At 41.2% G+C, this 24,999-nt stretch overlaps 1 protein-coding gene across 4 annotated transcripts in view; it reads left to right on the top strand.

The window, feature by feature from the left end:
• Positions 1-24,999, top strand: part of PRRX1 (paired related homeobox 1) — a 91,944-nt gene that overhangs the window by 41,036 nt on the left and 25,909 nt on the right. For 2 of the 4 annotated variants that reach the window (XM_036342819.1, XM_036342818.1), the window contains exons 2-4: positions 14,011-14,186; positions 17,238-17,419; positions 21,238-21,309. In XM_036342819.1, coding sequence (XP_036198712.1) covers positions 14,011-14,186; positions 17,238-17,419; positions 21,238-21,292 — 413 coding nt within the window. In that variant the 3' untranslated portion in view covers positions 21,293-21,309. The remainder of the gene's footprint in view (positions 1-14,010; positions 14,187-17,237; positions 17,420-21,237; positions 21,310-24,999) is intronic. The other 2 variants (XM_036342820.1, XM_036342817.1) reach the window with 1 other exon arrangement.

Here is a 24,999-nt window from a genome sequence, read left to right as displayed (position 1 = left end):
TTAAAAGAAGATCATTCTTAGTGATTCATCTTTAACGTCCTGCTTCTTTTTTTTTTTTCTTTGCCACTTTTCCTCCTCCATGTCTGCATTATGCTGCAATTTAAGACCCCACTGATATAGTACTTGTTTGAACCAACCAACACCACCTTGGGAATTGGCTTCCCTTGGAACATTACACTTTCTGCCTTAGTTTATTTAAATTTTAAACATCTGAAATATCTTTTTAAAATGCTTCTCTTTTTTTTGTTGTTTATAGCTGAGGCCAACTGGCACTGATATCACATGGGTTTTTGACTGGGAGTTCCTGCCTAGAAACTGATCTGTCAAAGTGAGTTACCAGATAGAGCTGGCATGAGACTAGGTAACGATGATGTGTCCTAGCACTTTTAGTGGGCTATGCAGAAAGCCCAAACAAGTGAAATGTTTCCCAATGCCACAGGTTGGTCTTTGCCACTGTGGGCAGCCGGGTCTGCTTCTGGTTCTCATGTTTATAGCACTGTTACAGTTCAACCCAGGATTCTCTGAGCTGAGTTACGCGTACACCACAGAGACACACATCCGCACCCACCCACACACACACGCACACAGACATTTCAGGAGAAATACGTCCCCCATCTTTAAACGGTGGATTATTTTAAAATTCCAGGGCACTATAAAACAGTTTTTCATCTTTGCTCTCTTCTCCATTGTTTGAAATCTGAACCTGTTAAATCTGAACATTTTCTTTAAAAATACCTCAAAGAATATAAGCATCCATGCAATGTTGACATAACCCTGATATCCACAAAGATCATCAGTAATGTTATTTAAAACATCAAGAAAACTGCAGATTTGACTGCAGAAATGTGCATCCATGAAATTATATAATAGCTAGTTACTCTACTGTTAAATTCATAAATTCCAAAATCAGAGATAATTAGTAAATAGATTATTATATTTTTTACTATATCCCTCTTAAGAGTGCACAGATTTATTAATTGGTAAGTATTTGAAGAGGAATTTATAATTGAAAATCAGAAAGAGATACTAAAAACAGTTTAATACCATGCCCAATTTGACAGCCATAGAAAATAGAAACCCAGACTGGCAAAGTTATTTTCTTAAAATCACATGACTGGGAAAGAAAAAAAAATCACATGACTTTTTAGGGCCAGAGTGAGAATCCAGGCTGTCTGACTTCTAATCCACTGGTTTATAAACACTGGATTGCTGAAAACATAGGAAAGGGCATAAAATCACTATTATGTAAATCTGATCTGTGGCCTATGACTAATTAGAAATAATCTTTGATATAAAAAATGCGTTTTCTCAAGTCAAGACGTAAACCATACTGACATCATATCAGTTGGTGAGAACCCAGGCTCTCTGGCCACCAAAGCTAGTGCCCTGTTGGCTTTGAGAAGAGCTGGAAATGGTGCTAAAACTGGAAGTCTCCAGGAAATAAAATCATAATAATTCTCTAGCCAAGAAGATTTACCCCAAACTAATAGATCTGTAGTAGAGAAAGATGTTTAATAATGCTATAAAGGGTGGTTTGACTGCTACCCCTAGAAAATCCTAGTATGGAAATAACCACATAGAACAAAGTGAAGGACCCCAGTAAGGGTCTTTGAAATACATCTGAATAGTTACAAGGGGGCAGCTTTCCTTCTAGGTAACTCCCTCTTTGGTGAAATAAAATTTTTTAAACTGCAGCTTACTATGCCCCCACTTTTGTCCAAATCAGTTACCACTACACACACTTTAACCAACTTATGGCAACATTGTTATTATAAAATTTGATATCTAAAATATCTTCTTCTATCTATATACCTAATCCATAGATGATTCTTATGAGTCTCTGAGTTTGTAAAATCTTCTAGAGCAGTGGTTCTCAACCTTCCTAATGCCGCGACCCTTTAATACAGTTCCTCATGTTGTGGTGACACTCAATTTCATTGTTACAAGTTGAACATAATTAAAGCATAGTGATTAAACACGAAAACAATATGTAATTATATGTGTGTTTTCCGATGGTCTTAGGCGACCCCTGTGAAAGGGTCGTCCGACCCCCAAAGGGGTCACGACCCACAGGTTGAGGACCGCTGAGTATTCCTAAGATACTTTGTTTTAAAGGTGCTGACTTCCAGTAGGTTAACCATGCCATCAAATGTTGTGCCATTTTAATTGGAGTTACAGAGGAACAGAGAAGAAATGAGAAGATGGCTGGCAAATGAAAGTCCTATTGATGGTTGGGGAATGGTTGGATAGTGGAATTACACACTAGCTTGTCCCAGTTTGTTCTTCCTCCTGGTTTGACATGCTATCATCAAAGTCCTTTTTTGAAAGTAATTTTAAAAGTTGGAAAAATTTTAAAGTAGCGGACATCTGAGCAAAGATGCAAGAACACCTGTACTGACATTGAAGGCATGATAGAAACAGATGCCAAGGAAAAGAATGATTTAGGTGGTGACTAAAAAGTCATTGTTCTTAGCTTTGGTTAACTTTTCTAATTAAATCTTCTTTTTAATGAAGATTTAACTAGAACAGTTAACCAAACTTTTCCTCCATCCTGACTTCTTCCTGTTATGAGTTGAGCAGTATGAATTCTTCGTGCCAGCTTGCAGATGATGGGGAGTTGGAAGTGGTGGTCATGACATGAGTCACAGTGACACATAGATTACTCATAGGTTTCCACTCCCAGCAGACAGAATCACCTAACAAGGAGGTCTTTAGGGCTGTTCAGCAACAGGGGACATGATTCAGTGGAATAAGATTATTCCACATGGATTTTGGGGTGTTTTGCCCAAAAACTTTTTTTCTCATGTGATTTTAGTGCATCATCTTCCTTACTAAACAGTCATATATCCCTGGAGAGGAAATCACCATATAATTAGGTTTAGGTGTGGTTGACAGGCAGTAATGTTCCTGTATGTTGGAGAAAGAATTAGCCAGGCATTTTTACCCATGCTTCTTTGCTGGTAAAAGGGGATAGAAGACACAGTGATTTGAAATGACTAATAGAAGAGGATACAACCTAAAGCTAAACATATATTTTTTTGGAACAGAAATAACTATACTAGGTCACCTCTACATGGTCAGTAATTCCAAATGTGTCATCATTATCCAAGTCAAGGATGTACTGAGTGCTACTAAGATGAATGGGGTTCTCTTCCGCATACTTTGCTCACCTGCCCTCAGGCTTACCTTTTCATTGGGGAGATAATTACTGATGCAAAATCATGCACAAGGAAGGTGCATGAAATACCTGGGTAACACATGCTTCTGCAACTTTGACGGAGAGAGAATGCAGTTGAACTTTTAAAGAGAGAATGCAGTTGATCTTTATAACAGGGACACTTGTGTGCCAAGAATTTATTTACAGGAATGCATCCCTGAAAGGACTGCTGGGTTTGGTTGAGCATGAATTGAGCAGGGTGTGGGCAATAGGCATTTTCACCAAGCACAGTTAACATGTCTATTTTGCCATTCACAGAAAGGTACCTGAAGGCGGCCAGGAACTAATGTTAGATGCTGGATACTGCCGTTAACAAGTCAGAAAAGGCTCCTGCCCTCATGAAATGCATATTGTAGTGTGAGACAATATCAATAATTACCAATTTACACGTGTTACAAAGCAGATGGTTCCGCTGCTGGAAGGAGAATAATGAGGGAAAGGATACTTTTGGTTGTTGATCAGAGAAGGTGGCTGTGAAGAGCTGATCAGTAAACTGAGAGTTGGGGCAGGAGAAGGAGCCATCAATATAATGAGTCAGTGGATAGGGTGAGGCCTACAATGTGTTGTTTGGCAAAAAGAGTCAAAGTAAAAGAAGATCAAGGCTGGTAGAAGAAAGCAAAGAAAGAGCAGATATTTCTATTTCTACTTAGTCAATTTAAAGGTTAGAATAACTTTTCTCTTGGAAATCTGTCTCTTAGAAACCTCTCTGGTTTCCTCCTGCTCTCAATTGTGCTTTTAGGTAAACTAATTTAAAATAAAGATTCATATTAATTTCAATTTGGAGACTTATCTGTGCAGAGTGCTCTGGGGCATGGAGGAATAGGTCAGTCACTTAAGCTTTCTCCAGGCATGGATAATTAGAGTACAGTTCTCATCTGATATATTTTCTAGCCAAAGGTCTTCTAGAACAAAGACAAAACCAAAACAAAGCAAAACCAAAAACATAGCAACAGAAGGGCATGATTCAGTCATTTTGTTAAACAAATAATTATTGAAAGTTCTCTGCTGAAAACATAAAAACAATCCTAAAAACCCAGATGCTGGATTTGAAAGAGATCTTAGTGCCCTAGCCCAACCTATAATTTTTGCCTGTGAGGCCACTGTGGCCTAACATTGCAGATTTGGTCCGTCATCCTTCTGAATGAGAACCTGAGCCTCCTGACTGCCAATCCAAACTTCTTTCCACATCTGTTTCACAACAGAATTTAGAGCAAAACTTAAGAAAATGCTTATACCCCGTCATTACACTTTTAAAACCATGTGTCTTTTCTCTCTTTTTTTTAAAAAAATATATTTTATTGATTTTTTACAGAGAGGAAGGGAGAGGGATAGAGAGTTAGAAACATCGATCAGCTGTCTTTTGCACACCCCCTACTGGGGATGTGCCCGCAACCCAGGTACATGCCCTTGACCGGAATCGAACCCGGGACCCTTCAGTCCCCAGGCCGACGCTCTATCCACTGAGCCAAACCGGTCAGGGCTCTTTTCTCTCTTAAAGCAAACCATTTGACAGGCCAGAAGCTGAAACCCAGAGATGTTACAGGGTGACATATTCCTCAAAAAAAATGTCTGGCTTTCAACCACAGTTGACACTTTGGCTTTTTTTATTCTTGAAAGAGGATTTCAATTTCCTGTCACTTAAACATTATTTACAAATTACCAAGCTTCTTACATGGATCATTTTAGCACTCTTCTGTCCTCATTAGTTTGGTGTAGAAGACTGAAGGGGCTTTAATTTCCTCTCCAGCTCTCCTCATCTACTCCATTCAGAATTTCCCTTGGCTCCACCTCTTCCTGTGATGAAAAGCTAACTCTCTGTTCCCTGCGGCTTTCTCTGCTATAGGCATCTTGTCCTTTTATGTTGAGATGAAGACATACAAGGAAGCACAAGTCATGCTTCTATTCTCAAGTGTTCAAATGCCTCACACTTGTCCTTATAGGCAAGTAAGAGAGTCCTGTTCTGTCACCACTGGCCTTCCAAAGCTGAGCTTACTCATTCATTACGCACATCTCCTTTGTTGCTATCTGCTTTCAGTTTTGTTTTTTTGTTTAAAAAAAATCTGTTCTTTATCAGATTTGTCTTTAGAACATTAACATTTATTACTTAAAAATGAATCATTAAAACAAAATGGCTTAGGGCGGTCACCTCCCATGAAGACACCAATCTCTACCGCTGATGTCAAGATTGATGTTATGTCTTGTAGGAAATGACAACAGCCTCACTACAAAGGGAACCCGCTACCAGAAGAAGGCAGCAGCGCACGGCTCATCTAGAGCTCTGTTTGTAATCTTAGTCAAACCCCAGGCACTTGCCAGGGGACCACACACCTGGAATACGACAAGTTTAGAGAGGTTTTAAAATCTCGGTCAGAAGGCACTCTTTTTCCCAGAACTTTGCCTTCCTGGGTTTCTTTGTATCCTGTTAGAATTTATCAAAGCACTCCGACATTTAGAAAAACCCCCTCACTGAGCAAATATTGAGTAATATGACCCAACTTTTGTGTTTTCAGACATATGGCCACCAAATTAGTCAACCCAAAGCAAATAGGCAGGGAAACCATTGAATTTTCATGGCCTGGTTTTAGCCCTTGGCCTTCTTTCTCTTTCCTGCCTTTTTTTAAAAAAAACTTATTTCTCATGAGGTTACTTGTTAAAGGCACCAATTGCTTACCTGTTTTTGAGTGCTAGAATCTGCATGCTTTCTGAATGTTTCTTTTCAAAACCTAAATTGAGAAAGAAAAAATTGGCTTGTCAGAAAGCCAGGAATTGACTAGCAGCAGAAGTGTCCCAAATGGGGCTTTTTAGACAAACTTCTAGGCATAATTTCCATGTGCAATTTTCCATGTTTCAGTTCTTGATTTTTAAAGCTTTTTTTCATTGTTCAAACTCCCTAGATATCAATTATGCTCTCCATCCAAGCTGTCATCTCAACATATTTGAAAGGTTGTTGTACTGTCTCCCCAGTTATGCTGTGATAGAAAGCTTAGTGAATAGTTAAACACCAGCAGAGGCAACAGAAAGACAAGGAGCGATGGACGTTGACGAGTCCCTGTCCAAGGGGAAATTGCAGCACATCTGACCAAATGCCTATGACGAGTCAGACTATCTGCCCGGTATGTGTTCATCGAAGTTGCAAATGACCCTAGTTCCATTTTATTGTTTCAAAAACTGAGGCTCAGAGAAGTGAAGTATCTTACCCAAGTATCTTATGACAAGTTTAGAGAGGTTTTAAAATCTCGGTCAGAAGGCACTCTTTTTACACAGCTAGTAAGTAGCAGGGTCTATAGGAAAACACAGGTTTTCTGATTTCCAAACCGGTTAACTTTCCACTGCGCCTCCCCCAATTACGGTTTAGTTGAGTCTGATTAGAACATTCTCATTTTTCACTTTTTTTTTTTACCTCCAGAAATGAATTGAAAAGTGAGTCAATAAGTGATTCATCTATTGAGAAATTGGGAGAAGGTTACATGTCTAAAGCCAGAATTTGATTATTATCAAAAAGGGAAGGTATTCTGTTCAGTAGCTCAACTCCTATAATAATAATCTCAATATATGAATATTTTATATCTGATTATTCATTTATATTTACTGAGCATTGCTAAGAGCTTTGATTAAATACAAACATCAACTTTGTACTCTCAGTCTAAAATAGATTCAGAGTCATATGGAACAAGCCAGCACGAGAGAAATGATCAATGTAGCCCCAGAAGGAAGTTAGGGCTCCAATAGAAGATTGCAGGAAAGGCTTGTTTTATGTGGTTGGGTGTCCTGGAGGTTTCTGAATCCTTTCAGAAAAATGTCTTAAGAGAGTTAAAGTGGAAAATGTGGTATGAACTGTGTTAACATTTTGGTTCTGTGGAACTTATTGGTCCTAGAGAGGTGGGAGGAAATGTGAGGTGAAGAAGTCAAACACAGTACCAATTGCAATATGCTATCTCTCACATTCTCCAGTGTTATCTGTTTTAGAGGAAGGCGGGCTATACTGAGAGAGCTCAACTGTGAGCTGTATCTACATCGTTAGCCGGAGCCACTGACTTAGCTTTTTGGTCAAAACCATTTAAAATACTGTTATTTTACACTTTTAGAGCATGCTATTCTCCAAAGAAAATATGTTACCCAAATTACATTTAAGGTGTTTTAATGCTATTTTATAAGCTTTAGGACCAATACTTGACTAAAAATAAACCATGTCTAGGCCAAGTTGACAGTAAGAAGAAAAAAATGTGTATCAGAGACTACCAGGTAACATTCAGGGTCTGGGAGGTGATAATATATCCTGGGGTGACAATAGTCCCACAGCTAGGCATCTGTATAGGCAGAGGCCTGGCCCCCTTTGACAGATGCTAGGACTCATGGGTAGATGATGCTGTTGAGAAGGCATGGATGTGCTGCTGATGTTGGCTTTGGTCATTGTGATGCACTAACCTCGGTCTACAATGCAGCAGTCAGCCCCATTTGGCGACCCATGTGCCACTTACCGGGGCCCATATTAAAAGGATGCTGTCCTAATTGCAACTGGAACTCAGTGTAACCAAAGAAACGCAAGTGGATGCCGCAGCTCTATCGCGCTGCTTTTCATAGGGCTTGCAATAAAAGCTAAAACAGTTCTTAGTGGCTTTTGCAATTATACCTCCCTTCAATTTTCTTAAGGTTACAGGGCCTGAACCACACAAATCCCATTAAAGTAAGTAGTTGTTGTGCAATGTAGGTCCTTTGAAAACATTCTTCCATGCCCATAAAATGATCAGCGGGCTGCTCTTTAGATCCGCTCGCCTGTCATGTTTTCAACCAAAAGGCAGGAGACGGGCTTTGATGTGGCCGTTGGTTTCTGCTACTGAAGCTGGCATTTTACCTTCTTGCATCAGAATGCTTCCCAAATTGATGGGACTTGGGCACACACAACACATTTCTCTTCGGATTTTAATCTTAAAATATGTTTTTGCTGTACCTTGAAATTACACTTGGCATCCCAATTTGGACCCTCCAAGGCTCCTCCCACACAACAGAGAGCAGAAGAGGGTCAGGGTCTCTGGGAGTTAACCAAGCCCGGTGGTGAGAGCAAGGCCTTTGTGAGGAGGGAATCATGGCCTGCTGCCTGGTCCTCAGTCCTGAGGATGGCACTTCCCACCGTCTTCTCCACTGACTCTGGCAGCCCCATGTGGAGTCCAGAGTGAATTTCATGCTAGAACCAAGGTCAGAGCTAGTGCTCTCTTGAACTTGTGATCGAATGCACCAGGGGCATCCTACCTGGGACCTAGGGCTTCTTTCCTGGAGAAGTGCTTGGCACATATGCTAACATCCCGACCCTCTGAAAAGTAACTCTTTCTATGTGTGTTCCTATTTGCTTCAATCCATCCTTGACTGAGGACTGCTTTTCTATTGAGGAATAAAAATGAAGGGCCAATTCCTGCATTTGCAAAGGGATCCGAACCACCACAATTTCACCCATCTCTAGATCTGATGACTAACCTGTTTGAAAAAGAAACATGGTAAGAGGTGTCTCCCACCTCCCAGGTACAATTATCCACAGAGAAAAGATCATGTTAGCCCAGTTATTTGCTATGCATTGTTTAAAAAGAATAACTGGAATTCAGAAATCATTCAGATGAATCACCAAGATTCCGATTTTCTGGAACGGCTTCTATACCACAATACTGTCATAACTCCTTCACATTTTATTGTCATTTAACTTAGCTAGATACCCTATTTCTTTTCTATAGGAATACCTGAGGTGACAAAACATTTACAAAGAACTGAACCATAATTTTAACCAAGTATTTGATTCTATACTAATATATATATATATGAATTTAGAGAATGGACTTATCAGTGAAGTTTTATAGAGGAGGTAAGAATTAAGATGTGTCATAGCAAACAGATTTTGAACTGGGTCCTAAAGTGAAGAAAAGTGCAAATGTGGGTGTGTGGAGAAGATGGGGTGTGCTACTGTGATGAAATAACCTTGCACATATTTAATTGATGAAGCAAGAACCTATGGAGGCCACTGAAAAGGAAAATTCAGGAACATCTGGATCAAAGTAGCTATTCTAGATGAGAATGGTTGCATTTTTTAGCTTTTTATTTTTTATTTGGGTCAGGGCTTTTATTTTTTTTAAGTGTATCTTTGTTGTTGAAAGTATTAGGGATGTGTCCTATGTTTTCTTATTTTTTTCTTTTAGCTTTCAAAGAAATTTTTTTAATAAATCTTTATTTATTGTTCAGATTATTACAGTTGTTTCTCTTTTTTCCCCCATAGCTCCCCTCCACCCAGTTCCCACCCCACCCTCTGCCCTTACCGCCCCCCCCGCCACTGTCCTCATCCATAGGTGTACGATTTTTGTCCAGTCTCTTCCCACACCCCTAACCCCTTTCCCCCACCCCCCGAGAATTGTCAGTCCACTCCCTTTCTATGCCCCTGATTCTATTATATTCATCAGTTTACTCTGTTCATCAGATTTTTTATTCACTTGATTTTTAGATTCACTTGTTGATAGATATGTATTTGTTGTTCATAATTTTTATCTTTACCTTTTTCTTCTTCTTCCTCTTATGTTTTCAATGGGGGAAGAAAGAGAATGGTTGCATTTTTTAATGGCTATTCTGACCGGAATGACATCATGTGATGCACATGGACCCTCTTTCTTAGACCCTCTTTATATAACTACTAGAGGCCCGATGCATGAAATTCCTGCAAGGGGCTTGGCCCTCGCAGCCCTGGCTTCATCCGGAAGGTCATCCGGAAGGTCGTTTGGCTGTCTGGGCTAATTAGCATATTATGCTTTTATTATCATAAATGATTGAGAACCTGTCTTCCCCATAAAATTTTCCCAGAGTAGTGTTTTTTTTTTAATTTACATCCCTAACCTTCCCATGCTCCTCTCATGCACAGCATGCACTTGTCATCTGCTCTGGAGAATGGAGTAGCATTAGGAGTCCTGGCTTAGCCACAGCTGGTATTGTTATTTGGGGCAGTCACATTATTCTTCTAGGTGTTATTCACCTCATCTATCAAATAATAGGGCTGAATTAGACTATTTCTCTGGTTTCATTTGGTGCTAATATTTTATGATTGCACCCAGTTAATGAGGTCATTTTGGCTTGTTTTTATTTGAAAGCTTGTTGATAACTTCATGCTTGCAACTAGTTGTCATCCATAATATACATAATCATCCATAAAACCTGTAAACACCTTGGATTTGAAGCATTATGATTTTGGTAAATATGCATGCATGTCCCCTTTTGGTAATTCTGCAGCTCAGTGAATTCTACTCACTTCCAAATTCCAAGGAATGAGATGCTTCCTGATTAGATGTCAATATCCTTGAATACATATTTCAAAATCAACCTTCACTATAGCTGTTTTCACAAGCAAGATGATCTTCCAGCAATGATAAAAACACTTTGCTTTCTCTCTCTTATGTTCAGTCTAGAATCTGATGAGCTTATTTGCAGGTCCTTCCAATGCCCCCATTCTTTCTTTTCTTTTTTTTAAATATGCTTTTATTGATTTTTAGAAAGAGGGGAAGGGAGAGAGATAGACAGAAACATTGATGAGAGAGGACCTCATCGATTGGCTGCCTCCTGCACGCCCCCTACTGGAGATTGAGCTGGCAACCCAGGCATGTGCCCTGATAACCAGGAATCAAACCAGTGACCTGGTTGCTGGGTGGACACTCAACCACTGAGCCACACCAGCTGAGCCAATGCCCTTATTCTTAAACCTCTACAGTGTTTACATTTCCTCTCACACTGCTGCCGAGACTGTGCTGGACCCTGTGCTTGCGTGTACATGGGGGGAAATGGGGGCTCGCACTTGGTGATTCGTGAGCAAAGACAGACGAGCCAAGGGCTGCCGCTCAAGCAGTCCCTGTTGCCCCCTCACTGTCTCTTTCTATTATCCACGCACTTCGAAGGACATTGGCCAGACCCAGACTCCCTGGACCCCTGTCATTCGTGTGTCTTTTCTCACCTTCGACATGATCTGGACTGGTGTTTTCATTTGTTAAAAACAACAAGAATGTTCGCTGGGAAACTTTTGCTGGAATGGTCTCAGGTCATCATAGCTATTTACTCTCTGTCAGAAACTCTAATTCTCCATTTCCCTGGCTCCCACGCCAGGGGAGCTGCTGCTGGTTGATGGTGGACAGTCAGTGGGATTTGAGTGAACAGTGGAAGATGACAAAGAACTACCAAGGATTCTGTAGTAGATTGTAGAACTAAGAACAAAACATAAAATACTCTTGTTAGCGATCACAGTTTGGCAGTCCAAGAAGAAACAAGCTTACATAACAGCACAAAGGGTTGAGACTTTGTGGTTATATCGGGGAAGCATTTTTTTTCTGAGGGAAGAAAACAAATCATGTCATTGGCTTAATAAAGGAGTTCCTCTATATGATTAAAAAAAATAGCCTCTGGTCTGGCTGGTCTCAGTCTGGGGTAGGTATGGAGGCTGAGGATTTTTTGCAGACTTCTGTTTCATGGGAACACAAAATGCAGGTTGTGGTGTTGTCGTAAAGACCTGGATGACCCAGAAAGACCTGAAGTATAGGACATATAGAACTTTAGACAAAGAAATTTGGGAAAGAGAATGGGAACACTAGGAACGACACAAAATATGCAAATAGGAAGAAGAATACAAATGCAATGCAATTAACTGCTCACAGGTGTTTGATCCTAGGTGCTTGCATTCTAGTGTTGACATTGTCGTAAATGAATTTTGCTCATAACTAAACAGTGGTATAACTGGGATGTTGGTTAGAGTATTCCAGACCTTGAGAGATCCCAGAAATCATGACCCTTAAATTGGTTCCATTCTCAAGATGCCACCGATCTGCTATTGAGTGTCACAGCGGTGACTTGGAAGCAGAGCTCCTGGTCAAGGTTCAACAATACCAGACGCCCAGCCGGTGTGGCTCAGTGGTTGAATATCAATCTATGAACCAAGAGGTCATGGGTTTGATTCCCAGTCAGGGCACATGCCCAGGTTGCAGGCTTCATCCCCAGTAGGGGGTGTGCAGGAGGCAGCCAATCAATGATTCTCTCATCATTGATGTTTCTATCACTCTCACTTCCTCTCTAAAGTCAATAAAAATATATTTTTTAAAAAAAAAAAAAAAACAATACCAGAGAGGTGGTGGGCCTGACCAACCATGAAGTCAAGAGAATGACTACCAGGGCTTCCTACCCTGAAGAAAGTGGTTGAGATCATACAGGTGGTTGTTTTTTCTACAGAACAGTGTGTAAAGACAAGAAAAGTCTGCCATTTCCCCTGAAAACAAACACAACAAGCTATATCTAGATACTTTAAGAAATGTGCCTTCTCTCTTCTAAGTTCCAAGGGCATTGCTGACAAGGCAGCCTGCATGAGGAAGAGATCTCTGATTAGAAGGACTTAGAAGCCTCAGTTGTTAGGCACTGAGAGACCCGGGCGAGGAGCTCCTGGATTTGAGCTACACTTTGTGCACCCACATCTAGAACATTCCTAGATTTGTAATAAGGATAATATTAGAGCTCAGGTAGGTGTCATTAGGACATGATAATTGGAGCTAGTAGTCTTCTTGAGTGTGTTGTATACATACGGTCAGAGAAGATCAGGAGACTTTACATGTTGGAAAAATAGTTAAGAGCTCCTTCCTGTGGAATGTGAAGCAAGTAGCCAAGCCCTCCTCTCTCTCCATCCTCTCTTACCCTCATAATTCTCTTTGGGCCAATCTCTTTGAGGACAGAGAGCTTTTCGATGTGGATGTCCAGTTCATCAGGCCAGGCATGGGACTTTGGCCTCAGCAGTTCATGCTGTAGGTCTCTGCTACACAGATTTGGCAGTGGCGTGGGCCTCGGGTGACGGCTCGATGGGGTCTTAGCACAGCTGGTTTTCCACTCAGTACACACATCCATCATTCCTGGGCTGAGCAGTGGCGGCAAGACAGGAGCACACGACTCTCTGCCTACTGTAGACGGCTGGGTGATCAGCTTGCTAGTATACTTTTGGGGGAACTCAGAGGAAACCAAGGAGGGAATTGGACAGTGAAAACTTGGGGTCATGTTTCTCCAAAGGACCGTAAAGTCTTCAGACCCTAGACCTCAATTTGGGGGTGAAACTATAAGAGATCTTTTTGTGCTGTTCCCTGTTCTTAAGTTATCACAGGGTGACAGGGCAAGTCCCGGGCCCCTGTCAGCTTAGGTGGACGGTGCTGTGAGCATTAGTTCTGCGCTAGGCTGAGGCCTTAGCAACGACACGGAGCCTTGAGCAAATGCAATTAGGAATCACTGGCTGTTTCTAGGAGAATATACAGTAAAACAGAAACCTCTCTAATCAGTTTACTGCATGTGTGATTAGGTGGGTATGTTGAGGAGAGAGAACAAGGGGATAGCTGGTCTCCTTGGCTGTGAAACTATCTGAATGAACACAATATTGTCTAATATAAATAAGGTCCAAAGCCATCTACTCTTCCTCCCCCAGCTCTAGAGAAGTCTAGAGAACATGGACAATAGTAAAATTTTCCTTTAGCCTCTTTGACAAACAGGCCTCACGGAACATGCAAGAAGTATCCCTGTGACAGCTCAGGTCTGGTCTCAGATTTCCAAGCAGCAACCAAGCATCAGACCTGCTGGGGTTCTGGGCACAGGATGTTAATGAGCACCTATGGGTGGCATTTGGCTCTAGCACCCTGGGAAAGCAGTGAGCAAAGGAAACAATATCTCACTGTAGAGACACAGAGAGGAAGTATAAAGGGGGGACCCCATCCCTCCTCAACATGGCTTTCGCTTCTTATCATCAATGCCTCCCATTCCAGATGATCAGCTGAACTCAGAGGAAAAGAAAAAGAGAAAGCAGCGGAGGAACCGGACCACCTTCAATAGCAGCCAGCTGCAGGCTCTAGAGCGCGTCTTTGAGCGGACCCACTACCCCGATGCTTTTGTGCGAGAAGACCTTGCCCGCCGGGTGAACCTCACTGAAGCCAGAGTGCAGGTAAGCCCAGCCCTCCCCTCTCCGAGCACGTCCGTGAAGACTGCTTAACCCACAGTATCGGAAAGTGCCACTTTTACGGTGCCGATCTCAATTTTACATAAAGAAACCTGGTCAGAGCGATGCTGGAAATAGGAGGGGGAAAAAGTGAAAAGACAATTTTGGGGTTGAGAGCTCTGTTGCCCCATCAAAACCATGATTAAATGTCTTTCTTCTATGCAGAAACTACCTTATCTCCTTCCTCTCTCACCCGACTATATTCTAATGGCTTTTGGAGCTGTGAACATTCCCTGTGCCAGCAGGCCAGAATTCTCCCTCCACGACTTTATTCTTCCTCCGGAAGTCTTACCCCTTCCCTCTGAACCACGCCCTTCTGACTCTGCTCTTCTTTAAAAGTACAGCACGTATCACAACATGACATGTATTATATTGAGTTGTATGTGAGCCAACTTCCCCCACTAGACTGTGAAGTTTTCTTGGATGGAAGCCATATCTTATCATCTTTGCACAATTCATCTTTTTTTCTTCTACTTTTTCCTCCCCTCAAACATTTATCAAACACCTATTATGCTCTTGGAACTGTTCTGGGGTTTCCGGGAATGACTAAGACAATGGCCTCCCTTCAGGATATCACGAACTGGGGGCAGACAAAACAGATGTGTATACCATACTGTTATGATGTGGTAAGATAATCCCCATACTTAAGAAATGTTCAAGAATTAGGGATTAAGCCCTAGCTATGTGGCTCAGTTGGTTGAGCATCATCCTATGCATCGAAAGATTGCTGGTTTGATTCCCGGTCAGGGCGCATGCCCAGGTTGCAGGCTGGATTCCCAGTAGGGGGCATGTAGGAGGTAATCAATGTTCCGCTCTCACATCAATGTTTCTCTCTCTCCTTCTCCCTTCCTCCCTGCCTCTAAAAAATCAATAAATATATATTTTAAAAATCGTGATTAAAAAAGCAACAAAACAAAAGAATTAATGATAGAACAGAGGAAGGAATGATCAAATCTACCAGGGAAAAGAGAGAGAATTCACATATATTCAGCACTGAAACTGTGCCAACTGTCACAATGACCCTCTGAGTAGGTATCATTATGCTCATTTGATTGAGTGACAAGGGATCAGAGAAATTAAATAAATATCCAAGGACAGATCTTTAACATTTTATAGCCAATATTTTATCCAGCTCTGTATGACGTTAAAGTCATATTCTTTCCATGACATTTCACAAAGGAGGTGATGTGAAAGTCGAATCTTGAAAGATATGTCTTTTGACACCTGGACAAAGAGGAAGAATGTCACAGGCAGAGGGAGCATTGGGTGTGAATAGACATAGGTGGGAAATAACTGAATATGTCAATAGACTTGAGTCTGGGCAAGGAGTTGGAAAAATAGGGGGCCAGTGCATATGATCCAAGCTGTGTAGGGTGCAGTCAGATTGGTGGACAAAGAGGTCATTCCCGAACAGTCTTTGTTCTATGCTATGACATTTTGATTTGATTCCTCAAGTGATGGGGACCCAGTGGGTGGTACACAGCAGGGCATTAGTACAATTATATGTGCATTTAAAATGATAGCTCTATTAGCAATGTGAAGGGCACATTGAAGCAAAAGAGCTAGGAGTCTGCAGAGCCAGGAAAGATGTGTCCAGATTCTGCCTTGACTTCCACCCAGGCCTTCCACCGGGCACCCGTCCCACAGTAGTATCTGTGAAAGTTGCTCCCTAGAGTTTTGCAAATGTTCCACTCTACACCATAGAATTTCTTTCTCCCATACCTTGTCATGCATTTCTATAATTGCATCTAAAACTCTTATTTTATAGTATTTCAAATTTCCATGTCTGCCTTCTTTTAATAGACTGTGTGCTGCTGAAGCCTCATCTCTGTTCCCAGCATTAAGCACAGAGTCTGCCACAAAACAGGCACTCCATAAAGATCTCTTGAATGAGTAAATGAATGAATAAAATCCCATGGCCATCCAGAGAGTTGTAGGATCATGAGTCAGATGTCTTTGAGTTAAAACATTCAGCCATTTTATTATTTGTGTGAACTTCGACAGATGGCTTCATCTCATTGAACCTATTTCCTCAACTCTGAAATAGAAATAATAAGGCCTAATATATGGAATTGTCATGATAACTAGAAACGATGTATGCAATGTGCTTCTATAAGTTCCTAGCCCTGGTAGCACTTAATAAATGATAGGTTGATTATGATGCTGCCAACACCAGCCATCTCCCTAGCCCTACAATTGAATGTACTCCATTCAACTTCCAACCTTCAGTACCTTCATTTCTGTTTACAAGTTTCTCTCTGGAAGTTCAGGAAGCTTCCCTGCCTGTGTTCAGCATGTCAGAGGCGCTGGGACATTAATAATCAATAATGACGGTGTAGGAATCTTCAGCTCCCTCACCCCTCAGTGGCAGTCTGTGTCCCTCAGGGGGAGTCTGTGTCCTGGGTTAGTCCCTTCTGTCCCACGGGGCTGAACACACAGTTCCATGGCTGTTCTTCTCTGCTGTATCTTCACTCTTCAACTGCTGTTCCCTGCATTTCCCAAATAAACCATTTCCTTCTTCAAGTGTGTTGCAAGGCCCACTTTGGGGGAAGATGAATTTTCTTTACGTAGCCAATACGTATTATGAAAGCAGAGGAAGTTTTTATGTTTTGAAGGAACTTAAAAAATATCATCGTCTCTGGCAGACGTCTAATGAGATTTTCTTTTTTCTCTTGATTATAATTACAACAGGGAAGGGATTATAACCAGGTTTTGCTATCTCATGGGTTAGTTATGGTCTCACTTCTGGAGTCTTGATTAGTGGAAGTTCCTCAGGGTCCCATTATAAGTCTTCACCCTTAAGAGTCCTGTGACATGGCTCACCACGGGAAGATTACAGCAGGTTTCTGTTGTTCTCGGGAGAAGTCCATACCTTCCCTACATCTTCCTTTGGAAGGCATAGTCTAGTAGAATCAACCAGGACTTCATTAGTGTAACCTCCTCTTCTTTTTCTTCCTCCCCCTCCTATGCCCTCCTCTCCTCCCAACCATCTTCCAGGTGTGGTTTCAGAACCGAAGAGCCAAATTCCGCAGGAACGAGAGAGCCATGCTGGCCAATAAAAACGCTTCCCTCCTCAAATCCTACTCAGGAGACGTGACTGCTGTGGAGCAGCCCATCGTACCTCGTCCTGCTCCAAGACCCACCGATTATTTCTCCTGGGGGACGGCCTCTCCGTACAGGTGAATGATTGGCCCACTCTCCCTTGCTCTACTTCCAATGTTTCTCAGCGCTCCATCACGTTCAAAGTTGCTTGTGCAGCTGGCTGACATTTCTTACTGGGTTAACCTCTTCAGAGACACTCAACTTGCTGACATCCCCAGATTTTCACAGATTACTAGTTGCCCCAGGAGCAGGGTTTGGGGCAGAAGAGAGAGGGGCAGGCCATCAGCAATCTCCTCTTGAACTCAGGAACTCTTGCAAAGGTTTCAAAGATGGGGAAGAACCTAAAAGAAAAGATCACTAAGCTATTCTCAGAGTCCCCCTTGCAACCGTTCTGAAACAAAACTTTACTCCATTTCCAAATTTAAGATAGATCCATTTTTCTATGTTGAAGTAATAATTGAATTTGTAAGGCTGTAATTCACAGTAAAACTAATTTTGAATTGAAGGAAGGAAGGAAGGAAGGAAGGAAGGAAGGAAGGAAGGAAGGAAGGAAGGAAGGAAGGAAGGGGGAGAGGGGAGGGAGGGAGGAAGGAAAGAGAGAGGCACAGAGAGAGAAGGAAAGAAAATCCAAAATCATTTTGATCAGTTTCATGGTCACAGTTCTTTGTTAGTAAGGGATGCCTTATGGTCCAAAATGCCTTCCTATTCAATTGCTAAATCTTATCTACTATCTGAAGTTCTTTGGGGGTCAGTTTGTTTGTGTGGGGTTTTTAAAGTATAAAACCAATGTATAATTTACACTAAGCTTTTATATTAAAAAGGTGAATATTTTTAAAGAAGCAAATAACAGAGTACTATTTCAATGTCTTGGAGAGGCCTTTAACCTCCATTTGTTATGCTGTTCAGAATTACAGGTTAATGCCAAAGGGAAGCTGAGATATAATACAAGTGCCTAACACACTGTCATTATATAAGTGCCTTTCTTTGAACCTAAACCTGGGTACTCTTAGAAACCAGATCACAATTATCTCTGGCTGATTGCAGTGGAGAAAGAACTATTTCCAAATTCATTTATTGTGCTTTGGTTACCTTTTTATTGTTAAAGTTCACTAATGGGTTAAGGAGATGTTTTAAATTAATTATAGATTATCCCCCAGTGGAAGCTGAACTCTTGATGTAAAATGCTACATTATGAAATCCAAATATGTTTCAAACTTTGATTACTCTAATCAAAGCAAAAGGCCTCACCTAAATGTTCTTTCTCTTCCAAGTCAGTTTCTTGAAAGAAACACCAGAAATGCATTTGCAAATCTCTTTTGAACACCCCCCACCACCACCACCGAATTGTGAAATTAGCCTGAATTACTTTGATCTTAGTACAGAGAACATCCCCCCCCCCCCCCCCCCCCCGCACACACACACACACACCCACCCCGTAGGAAACTGGAAACTCTTCTTGCTCTCAGACATGGTACGCCTTGTTGATTTCAAAAGATTGGCCATATCTTTGGGTCCCATTTAAAATTCAGACTCCTCTCCCATAGAATTTACTAAAGACCCATTTTGAAGACCATTGTGAAATCACCTAGTCTTTAATATTTTTAAATACCCGGAAGACTGCTGTGTTTCTCTGATAAATATTGATAGCTCACAGGCTCATCAAATGTCTTGGGAAATGGATGTGGTTCCAAGCTTGATGTTTCAAGGTTCCTGTTTTGAATTTGGTCACAGCCAGGAAGTCCTGCTCCCTTTTCTGCCTGGGTCCTACTAGGAACTTCTCATACCAGCTGTAAGCAATCCAGATGGCTGTATGTGGTCCTTACCCGTGAGAGGCTGAGGGCAGTCCCCTACAGGAATGGGGATGAAAGCCTTCCTGAATTTATACTGGGTTAGGTTACCGGACCTCAGCAGAAGTTCAAACCCCGGGGCCAGCATCATATATATTATATATATGGGCAACTAACTGAAATTATTAACACACAATTTATGTGTGCCTTTTTGGGAAATGTTCTATTTTAATTTGAGAGATTATGTAGAAATATTAGAAACATTAAAAAATACTCATAAATCCACCATCTTGACATAACTAGTTTTGTTTACTTTTGCAATTAGAGTTCAGTATTTTATATAGTGTAGACTTAGTGTACATAGTATTTTGTATCCTGCTTTTTTCACTTAAAATTATATAACCTAGTACTTTTTACTCGTTTCATGGTATACTTTTATATCATTTCTCTCTTAGCTACAGAGTTTGTAAAATATAATTCATTAAAAATTTATAGACTCTGATTGTTCATATTCTGTATGAAGAATAAGTTAATCTCCGGCTATAAGTAGAAAAAATAATGTTTTAAAGCAGTAATTTAATCAATAATAATGTTGTTTGACCCACTATTGACTGAAGTGTTTCTATTTTTGATTAATTTCTGAAAGTGGTAAAAAGCTATTCTGTTTCTTGGAGATCTTTCTGCGATGTTTAGTAGACACAAAATACTTTATGATTTTGCATTTTGAAATAGAAGTTTTGTTAAGGGATGATAAAAACAAACAAACAAGTGATGAAAAGCAAAGCAAATGATAGACCTTTTGTGTTATGGAAAATTAACTCGCTCTTTGTTGGTACTATTATGTCAAGTTAGTTACCTCCCATGTGATGTTGATTAAAAGGCATTTCTCTTGGTCAACCCTTGGAATGCTCTAGTGTGGTAGTTCTGTCCTTGCTCTGGTTCCAAAGAAGAAACTAAACATTCGCCCAAGCTTAAGCTTTCAGAAAGCAGAATTAGACCCAGTGCGCATGATCCCCGTTTCTGTCCAAAATTGTAGGACACGTGGCCATATTTTCGTTTAAATTAAACCGGACATTATATTGAAAATAGTAACAGTGGAAGACTGGGAAACTATGTAAACATGCTCTTTGGTTCTGGGTCTAACAAGACACCGAGGTGTGTGGACATCCCCTTGGGATGACTGATGGGGCTTGGCCATGTAACCCAGGGACAGCAAGAGGGCAGTTTTGTCAGACAGGACAGGACAGTGTGCTGACTCCCACAGAGAAGACAGGAAAATAATAAGACTCAAAGCAACTGTGTGCATATGTTCAGGATTATGGGATAGGAAATAGCCAACACATTTTATTTCTGGGTGTCTTCCATATCTAGAGTAGTGGCTGTATAATTTATCGTCCAAACTGGGACACTTCTGAGAGTGAAAGGGGCGTGCTATTAATAATAACACCAGAACAACAGGCATTCAACTGGGATTGTCCCTGGCAAACTGGGACATATGGTTCACACTATATTTTTAGCACGTCATGACCTCATTCATTCCCGTGAGCGTGCTAGAGGTAGTGATGTCAGGCAGGCAATCGAGTTACCAGAAGTAGCAAAGCATTCCCTCACACGGACACTACTAGCCCGGTAGGTGTCTTCTTTACCTACCCGCAGCCCGAGGAAGAGAGCTTGTTTTTGGCACACACGCCCACTGCTTAGCTCAGAACTGTTTTCCTTTGTGAAAATCATACCAGCACCAGAGCTACTAAGACTCCCTATCTTGTAGTGCTTTGCCTCTGGGTAGCACTAATTAACCAAGTCCTGGACTTTGGGCTGCTGTTTTAGATAGAATAATAGAGAAGTCTTTCCCCAGAGACGCCCTTTTCTATAAGAGCTAGAGAGTGGTCAGGCTCTGCAGTATCGGTCTGGAGGGCCATTCAGAGGGAGGGCTGGGCTTCCAAGAGAACCTATGACAAGTAAAAGGGAGGCCAGCTATCCTTGTCCACAGTTTCTCTCCTCTAACCTTCTCCTCCTCCTCCTCCCCTCCTTTGGTCGTGGTCACGGTGCTGCCTGACATCTGCTGAACGCATTTGGCTCATGTCTCCCTTTCACACTTTCAAAAATAGATCCTCGTCCCTCCCAAGATGTTGTTTACACGAGGGACTTCATAACGGATTCTAACGGAAGACACTGAAAAGGTAACTTGTCAGGGGGAAGAGGGTGGCTGCTGGGGGTAGGGTTTAAGTGGGAAATAAGAGTTTAAGAAAGCGGGACTTAAGGTCCTAGAAATGAAAGCAGAGAGGACCTTAAGTGGGGGATACCATTGGAAACCAGCCGGAGCTGCAAGAAAATGGGTCTGTAAAGTCTGTAGCCTAGAGCAGGGCTCCTCAAAAATGACTGGGTATATGGATTGCCAGGCACAGTGTTACAATGCAGACTCAGCTTCTGCAGTGCTAACAGGCGTTCATGTCATGCCACACTGTTGACACTTGGGACATAATTGGAATAGTGAGGCTTTAAATGACCGTAGGGTGTAGGGCAGAGGTCGGAAGAACTATGTTCTTGTCCTGGCTCCTGTTGGATCATCTATCTCTCGTGTAACCTTGCATCTAAGATGAGCTAGTTACAGTTTTCCTATTACCTACTTCTCAGGGGCGTTTGGAATCTGTAGATAAGCAATGTGCATTTCAAAAAGGAAGTACAAAAATTGTTGAGACAAAGGAGGGATGCAAGGCTTCCAATGTAACACATCTGTAGAAAAAAGAGTTAAAAATGGCAGAAGGATCCCTGAGCACACAGTGCAAACTGAAGGCTTATCAATGAAATAGGGTCCAAGTGTATTCACTTAAAAAGCTGAATTTCAAAAATTAACTTCTGGATTTTAAAAACAGAAATTAGAAATGATTATTTAAATCACAAAAGATCACTTCCAAAAGGGAACTTTAGTTTCCTCTCTAAGATAAACTTCCCTTGGAAAACTCATACTAAGTTTTCTTCGATGAAGCAAGTATACCTCCGTGTTCTTACACTGACAGATGAACAAACCTAAGAGACAGTCTCCAACCTCTACACATTATAGACAGAGTCGGGGCAAACCTCCAGCTCCACAGCCTTTGGAAAACTCCTGAGCTGGGAAACCCTGGGATCTCAGAAAGCACATAGATGTCTTGGGCTAACGGATCTGTCTTTGGGATGGAATTCTCAACAGCTTGTCATCATTTGTCCAAAAGGGCCAAACAGAAAAACAAAGTTAGAGTTGAAAACTAAGTCACTTATTATTGTCCCTCCCCAACCCCACCCCACTGTCCTCAATTGTTTTGTGACTTATGGGACTTACACCCTGGCTGCTGAGGAAGTAGAGAGGCAGATGCCTGCCAGTTTCCTGGCTTCAAAATCATATTATGTATAATATCTCCCGGACTTCTTGGTATTTGGCAGCCACTGTAACACATTTTTCCTCACAATAACCTCTCAGGGTAGGTTGAAGTCATCAAAAATTATTTGTCTCCAGTGAAAACAACTCTGTCCCTGCTGGTGGTTAGCACGCTGCATTGTATGGCTGAGCACCATCTGTTAGGCATCTCCAAATAAGGAGATGGAAAACGTTCAAGCTCACGTCCGTGTGTCCGCTCTTTGTGAGCCTCAGGGTAGACTTGCTGAGTTGACAGATGGGATATGGGAATTTCCTTTTCATCTCTAATTCTTCAGTGCACTTTATTCATCAACCTAGTTTCTTGGTCGTGGACATAACAAACTTGACATTCATTGAAATGAAATAAAACGTTGCTTGAGCCAAACACCTCCATGAACCCCCAGTCTCAGGGTCATGTCGGCATTATCATGTTAGAAAAAGTACATGTTTCTTACTCATAAAGCGAGACCAAGGGGCAGGATCTCTGGGTGTTGGTCAGCAGGCTCTTGGTATGGTCCATGTGCTTACTCTCTATAAGTCACTTCGTTTCCATCTCATCTTTTTGTCCCAGGAAGCTTACTCCTGTATAGGAAGGAGTGGGCGCTTTACATGGTTCCAATGGTCCTGTAAGTTTAGTTGAAAACAGCTCATTGCCTTTGGTGTCTGTCTTGTGAGAAAACATTCCAGGGTTCTCTTTCTTTGCCTAACACAGAGCAGTGTAAGTTTTGATGACATGGAAAACAGGTGGTCATGAACATTCTGACTGGCAGCCACTCAAGGCTCTCTTGCACCTGTTGTCATTTTTGCGAGTGGGTCCTCTCCATCTTCTAATGCCGTTTTAAAAGCATGACGAAACTGCTCTTGGAGTACCCACTCACTAATTCTGTCTTTTCTGACTTGTAACAAGTGTTGAGGCCTCACTGGCACATAAAAGGACTGCTCCCTACTTGTCTACATGGCACTTTTAATTCAAGTTGAGAATCTAAACCCATGTCCAAGTACTCAGGGAACACAGATTCACAATCCTTTCATATGTGCACAAAACCCTCACTTGTAGTCTCTATTTGTACAGTTAGATGGTCTAAACATTTGTTAAGAGGCTCTGAATTAAGACTCACTCTTAGTTTACCTCTTATGGCTATGCAATGCTGGCATATTTTAGACCAATTTTTGAAAGTTTCTAACTTTCCTGAGCACTTATCAAGTGCAAATGCCATTATTTGCTTTGTTCCTAGGAAAGTTCAAAACTTACTCATGAATATCAACCACTAGCTTGAGGCCTCACTGGTACAGCGATGTCCTTGTAACAGACCACAGTAGAGTCGGACAGGACGCTATTTTCAACTCTAATAACAGGTTGCCATTTAAGAGGAAATATCTCAGTGAAAATCCCATCTCCTGTGCAAGACAGAACCCTAATTTACACTAACTTGGTATTGAGATGGAAAGTGGATCAATATTCACCTCCTTTGGGATACGAATATCTGGCCTGCATAGTGAGAGAATCTCAGTATTTCCAAGACATTTGTTATCACAGTCAGTCTTCAGACTAAACTATCAGATGACACTAGTAAACGCTGCAGAAAATACAGCAAGCATGGTTCTATAATAGATAACATTGAAATCACAACTATAGCAATTTCAGTTTTATAAGTGTTCTCTCAAGAAGTTTTAGTCTTCTGTTTTAGGAAGCCATCCAAATCCATTCTCAGTACTTAACAGATATCACAGATAACTCACAATGCCCGCGCCTCTCCTATGCATTTAAAATGGTTCTATGTACCATCTCCAGGGCTTCCTTCTCTTGCAAAAACCTGGTTGAGAAAGCCTGTTTGATTGATTTTGTGGTCTATGACTCAGGTACATGTCCCCAATCCAAGTGTTTCTTTTCCTACCAATTTACTAGTAGATCTTTGATTTCTTTGAAATCTTAAATTTCAGTGTATCCTTGAACACCCTTGAATAGAGGATTTATAGATGCACATGTATTTCTGGCAGGTTCTTGAATGGAAGCAGGCAATTCATATAGAAATTAAATGATTATATGTATGTGGGGTTGGAAAATAAATGAAATTTCTTGGTATACTGGAAAGACAAAAAAAAAAAAAAACTTGTTCAATTTTAATGGGTTGTTCTGGTCACTTATCTCACTCCTAATTGAAACCTTTAACTGGGACTCTTTTTCTGCCTCTGCCTTTGGTAGACAGTGGTAGAAGTGAGAGTCTATTCTATTAGTCTAACCTGTATTAATATTTGTTCATGTTTTTTCTCTTAAAAGATACTGTTATGGATTTAAGGATATGCAACCACCAGCTCCTGTTTTGTCATGTTCTTTCTGATTTTGTATATTCTACTAAGATAGCAAAATTAACAGGGAGGAATAAGTTCCTAAGAATAAAAGCATATTGGTGAAATATTTTTAGAATCATTACTCACAGCAGGATGACAGAGAAAAGTGACATTGAGCTGGAATCAG

Source organism: Myotis myotis, unplaced genomic scaffold (genome assembly GCF_014108235.1).
Source record: "Myotis myotis isolate mMyoMyo1 unplaced genomic scaffold, mMyoMyo1.p scaffold_m19_p_18, whole genome shotgun sequence".
Taxonomy (NCBI): Eukaryota; Metazoa; Chordata; class Mammalia; order Chiroptera; family Vespertilionidae; genus Myotis; species Myotis myotis.
Note: the sequence above shows the minus strand (reverse complement) of the source record. Positions and strands in the feature narration are given on the sequence as shown.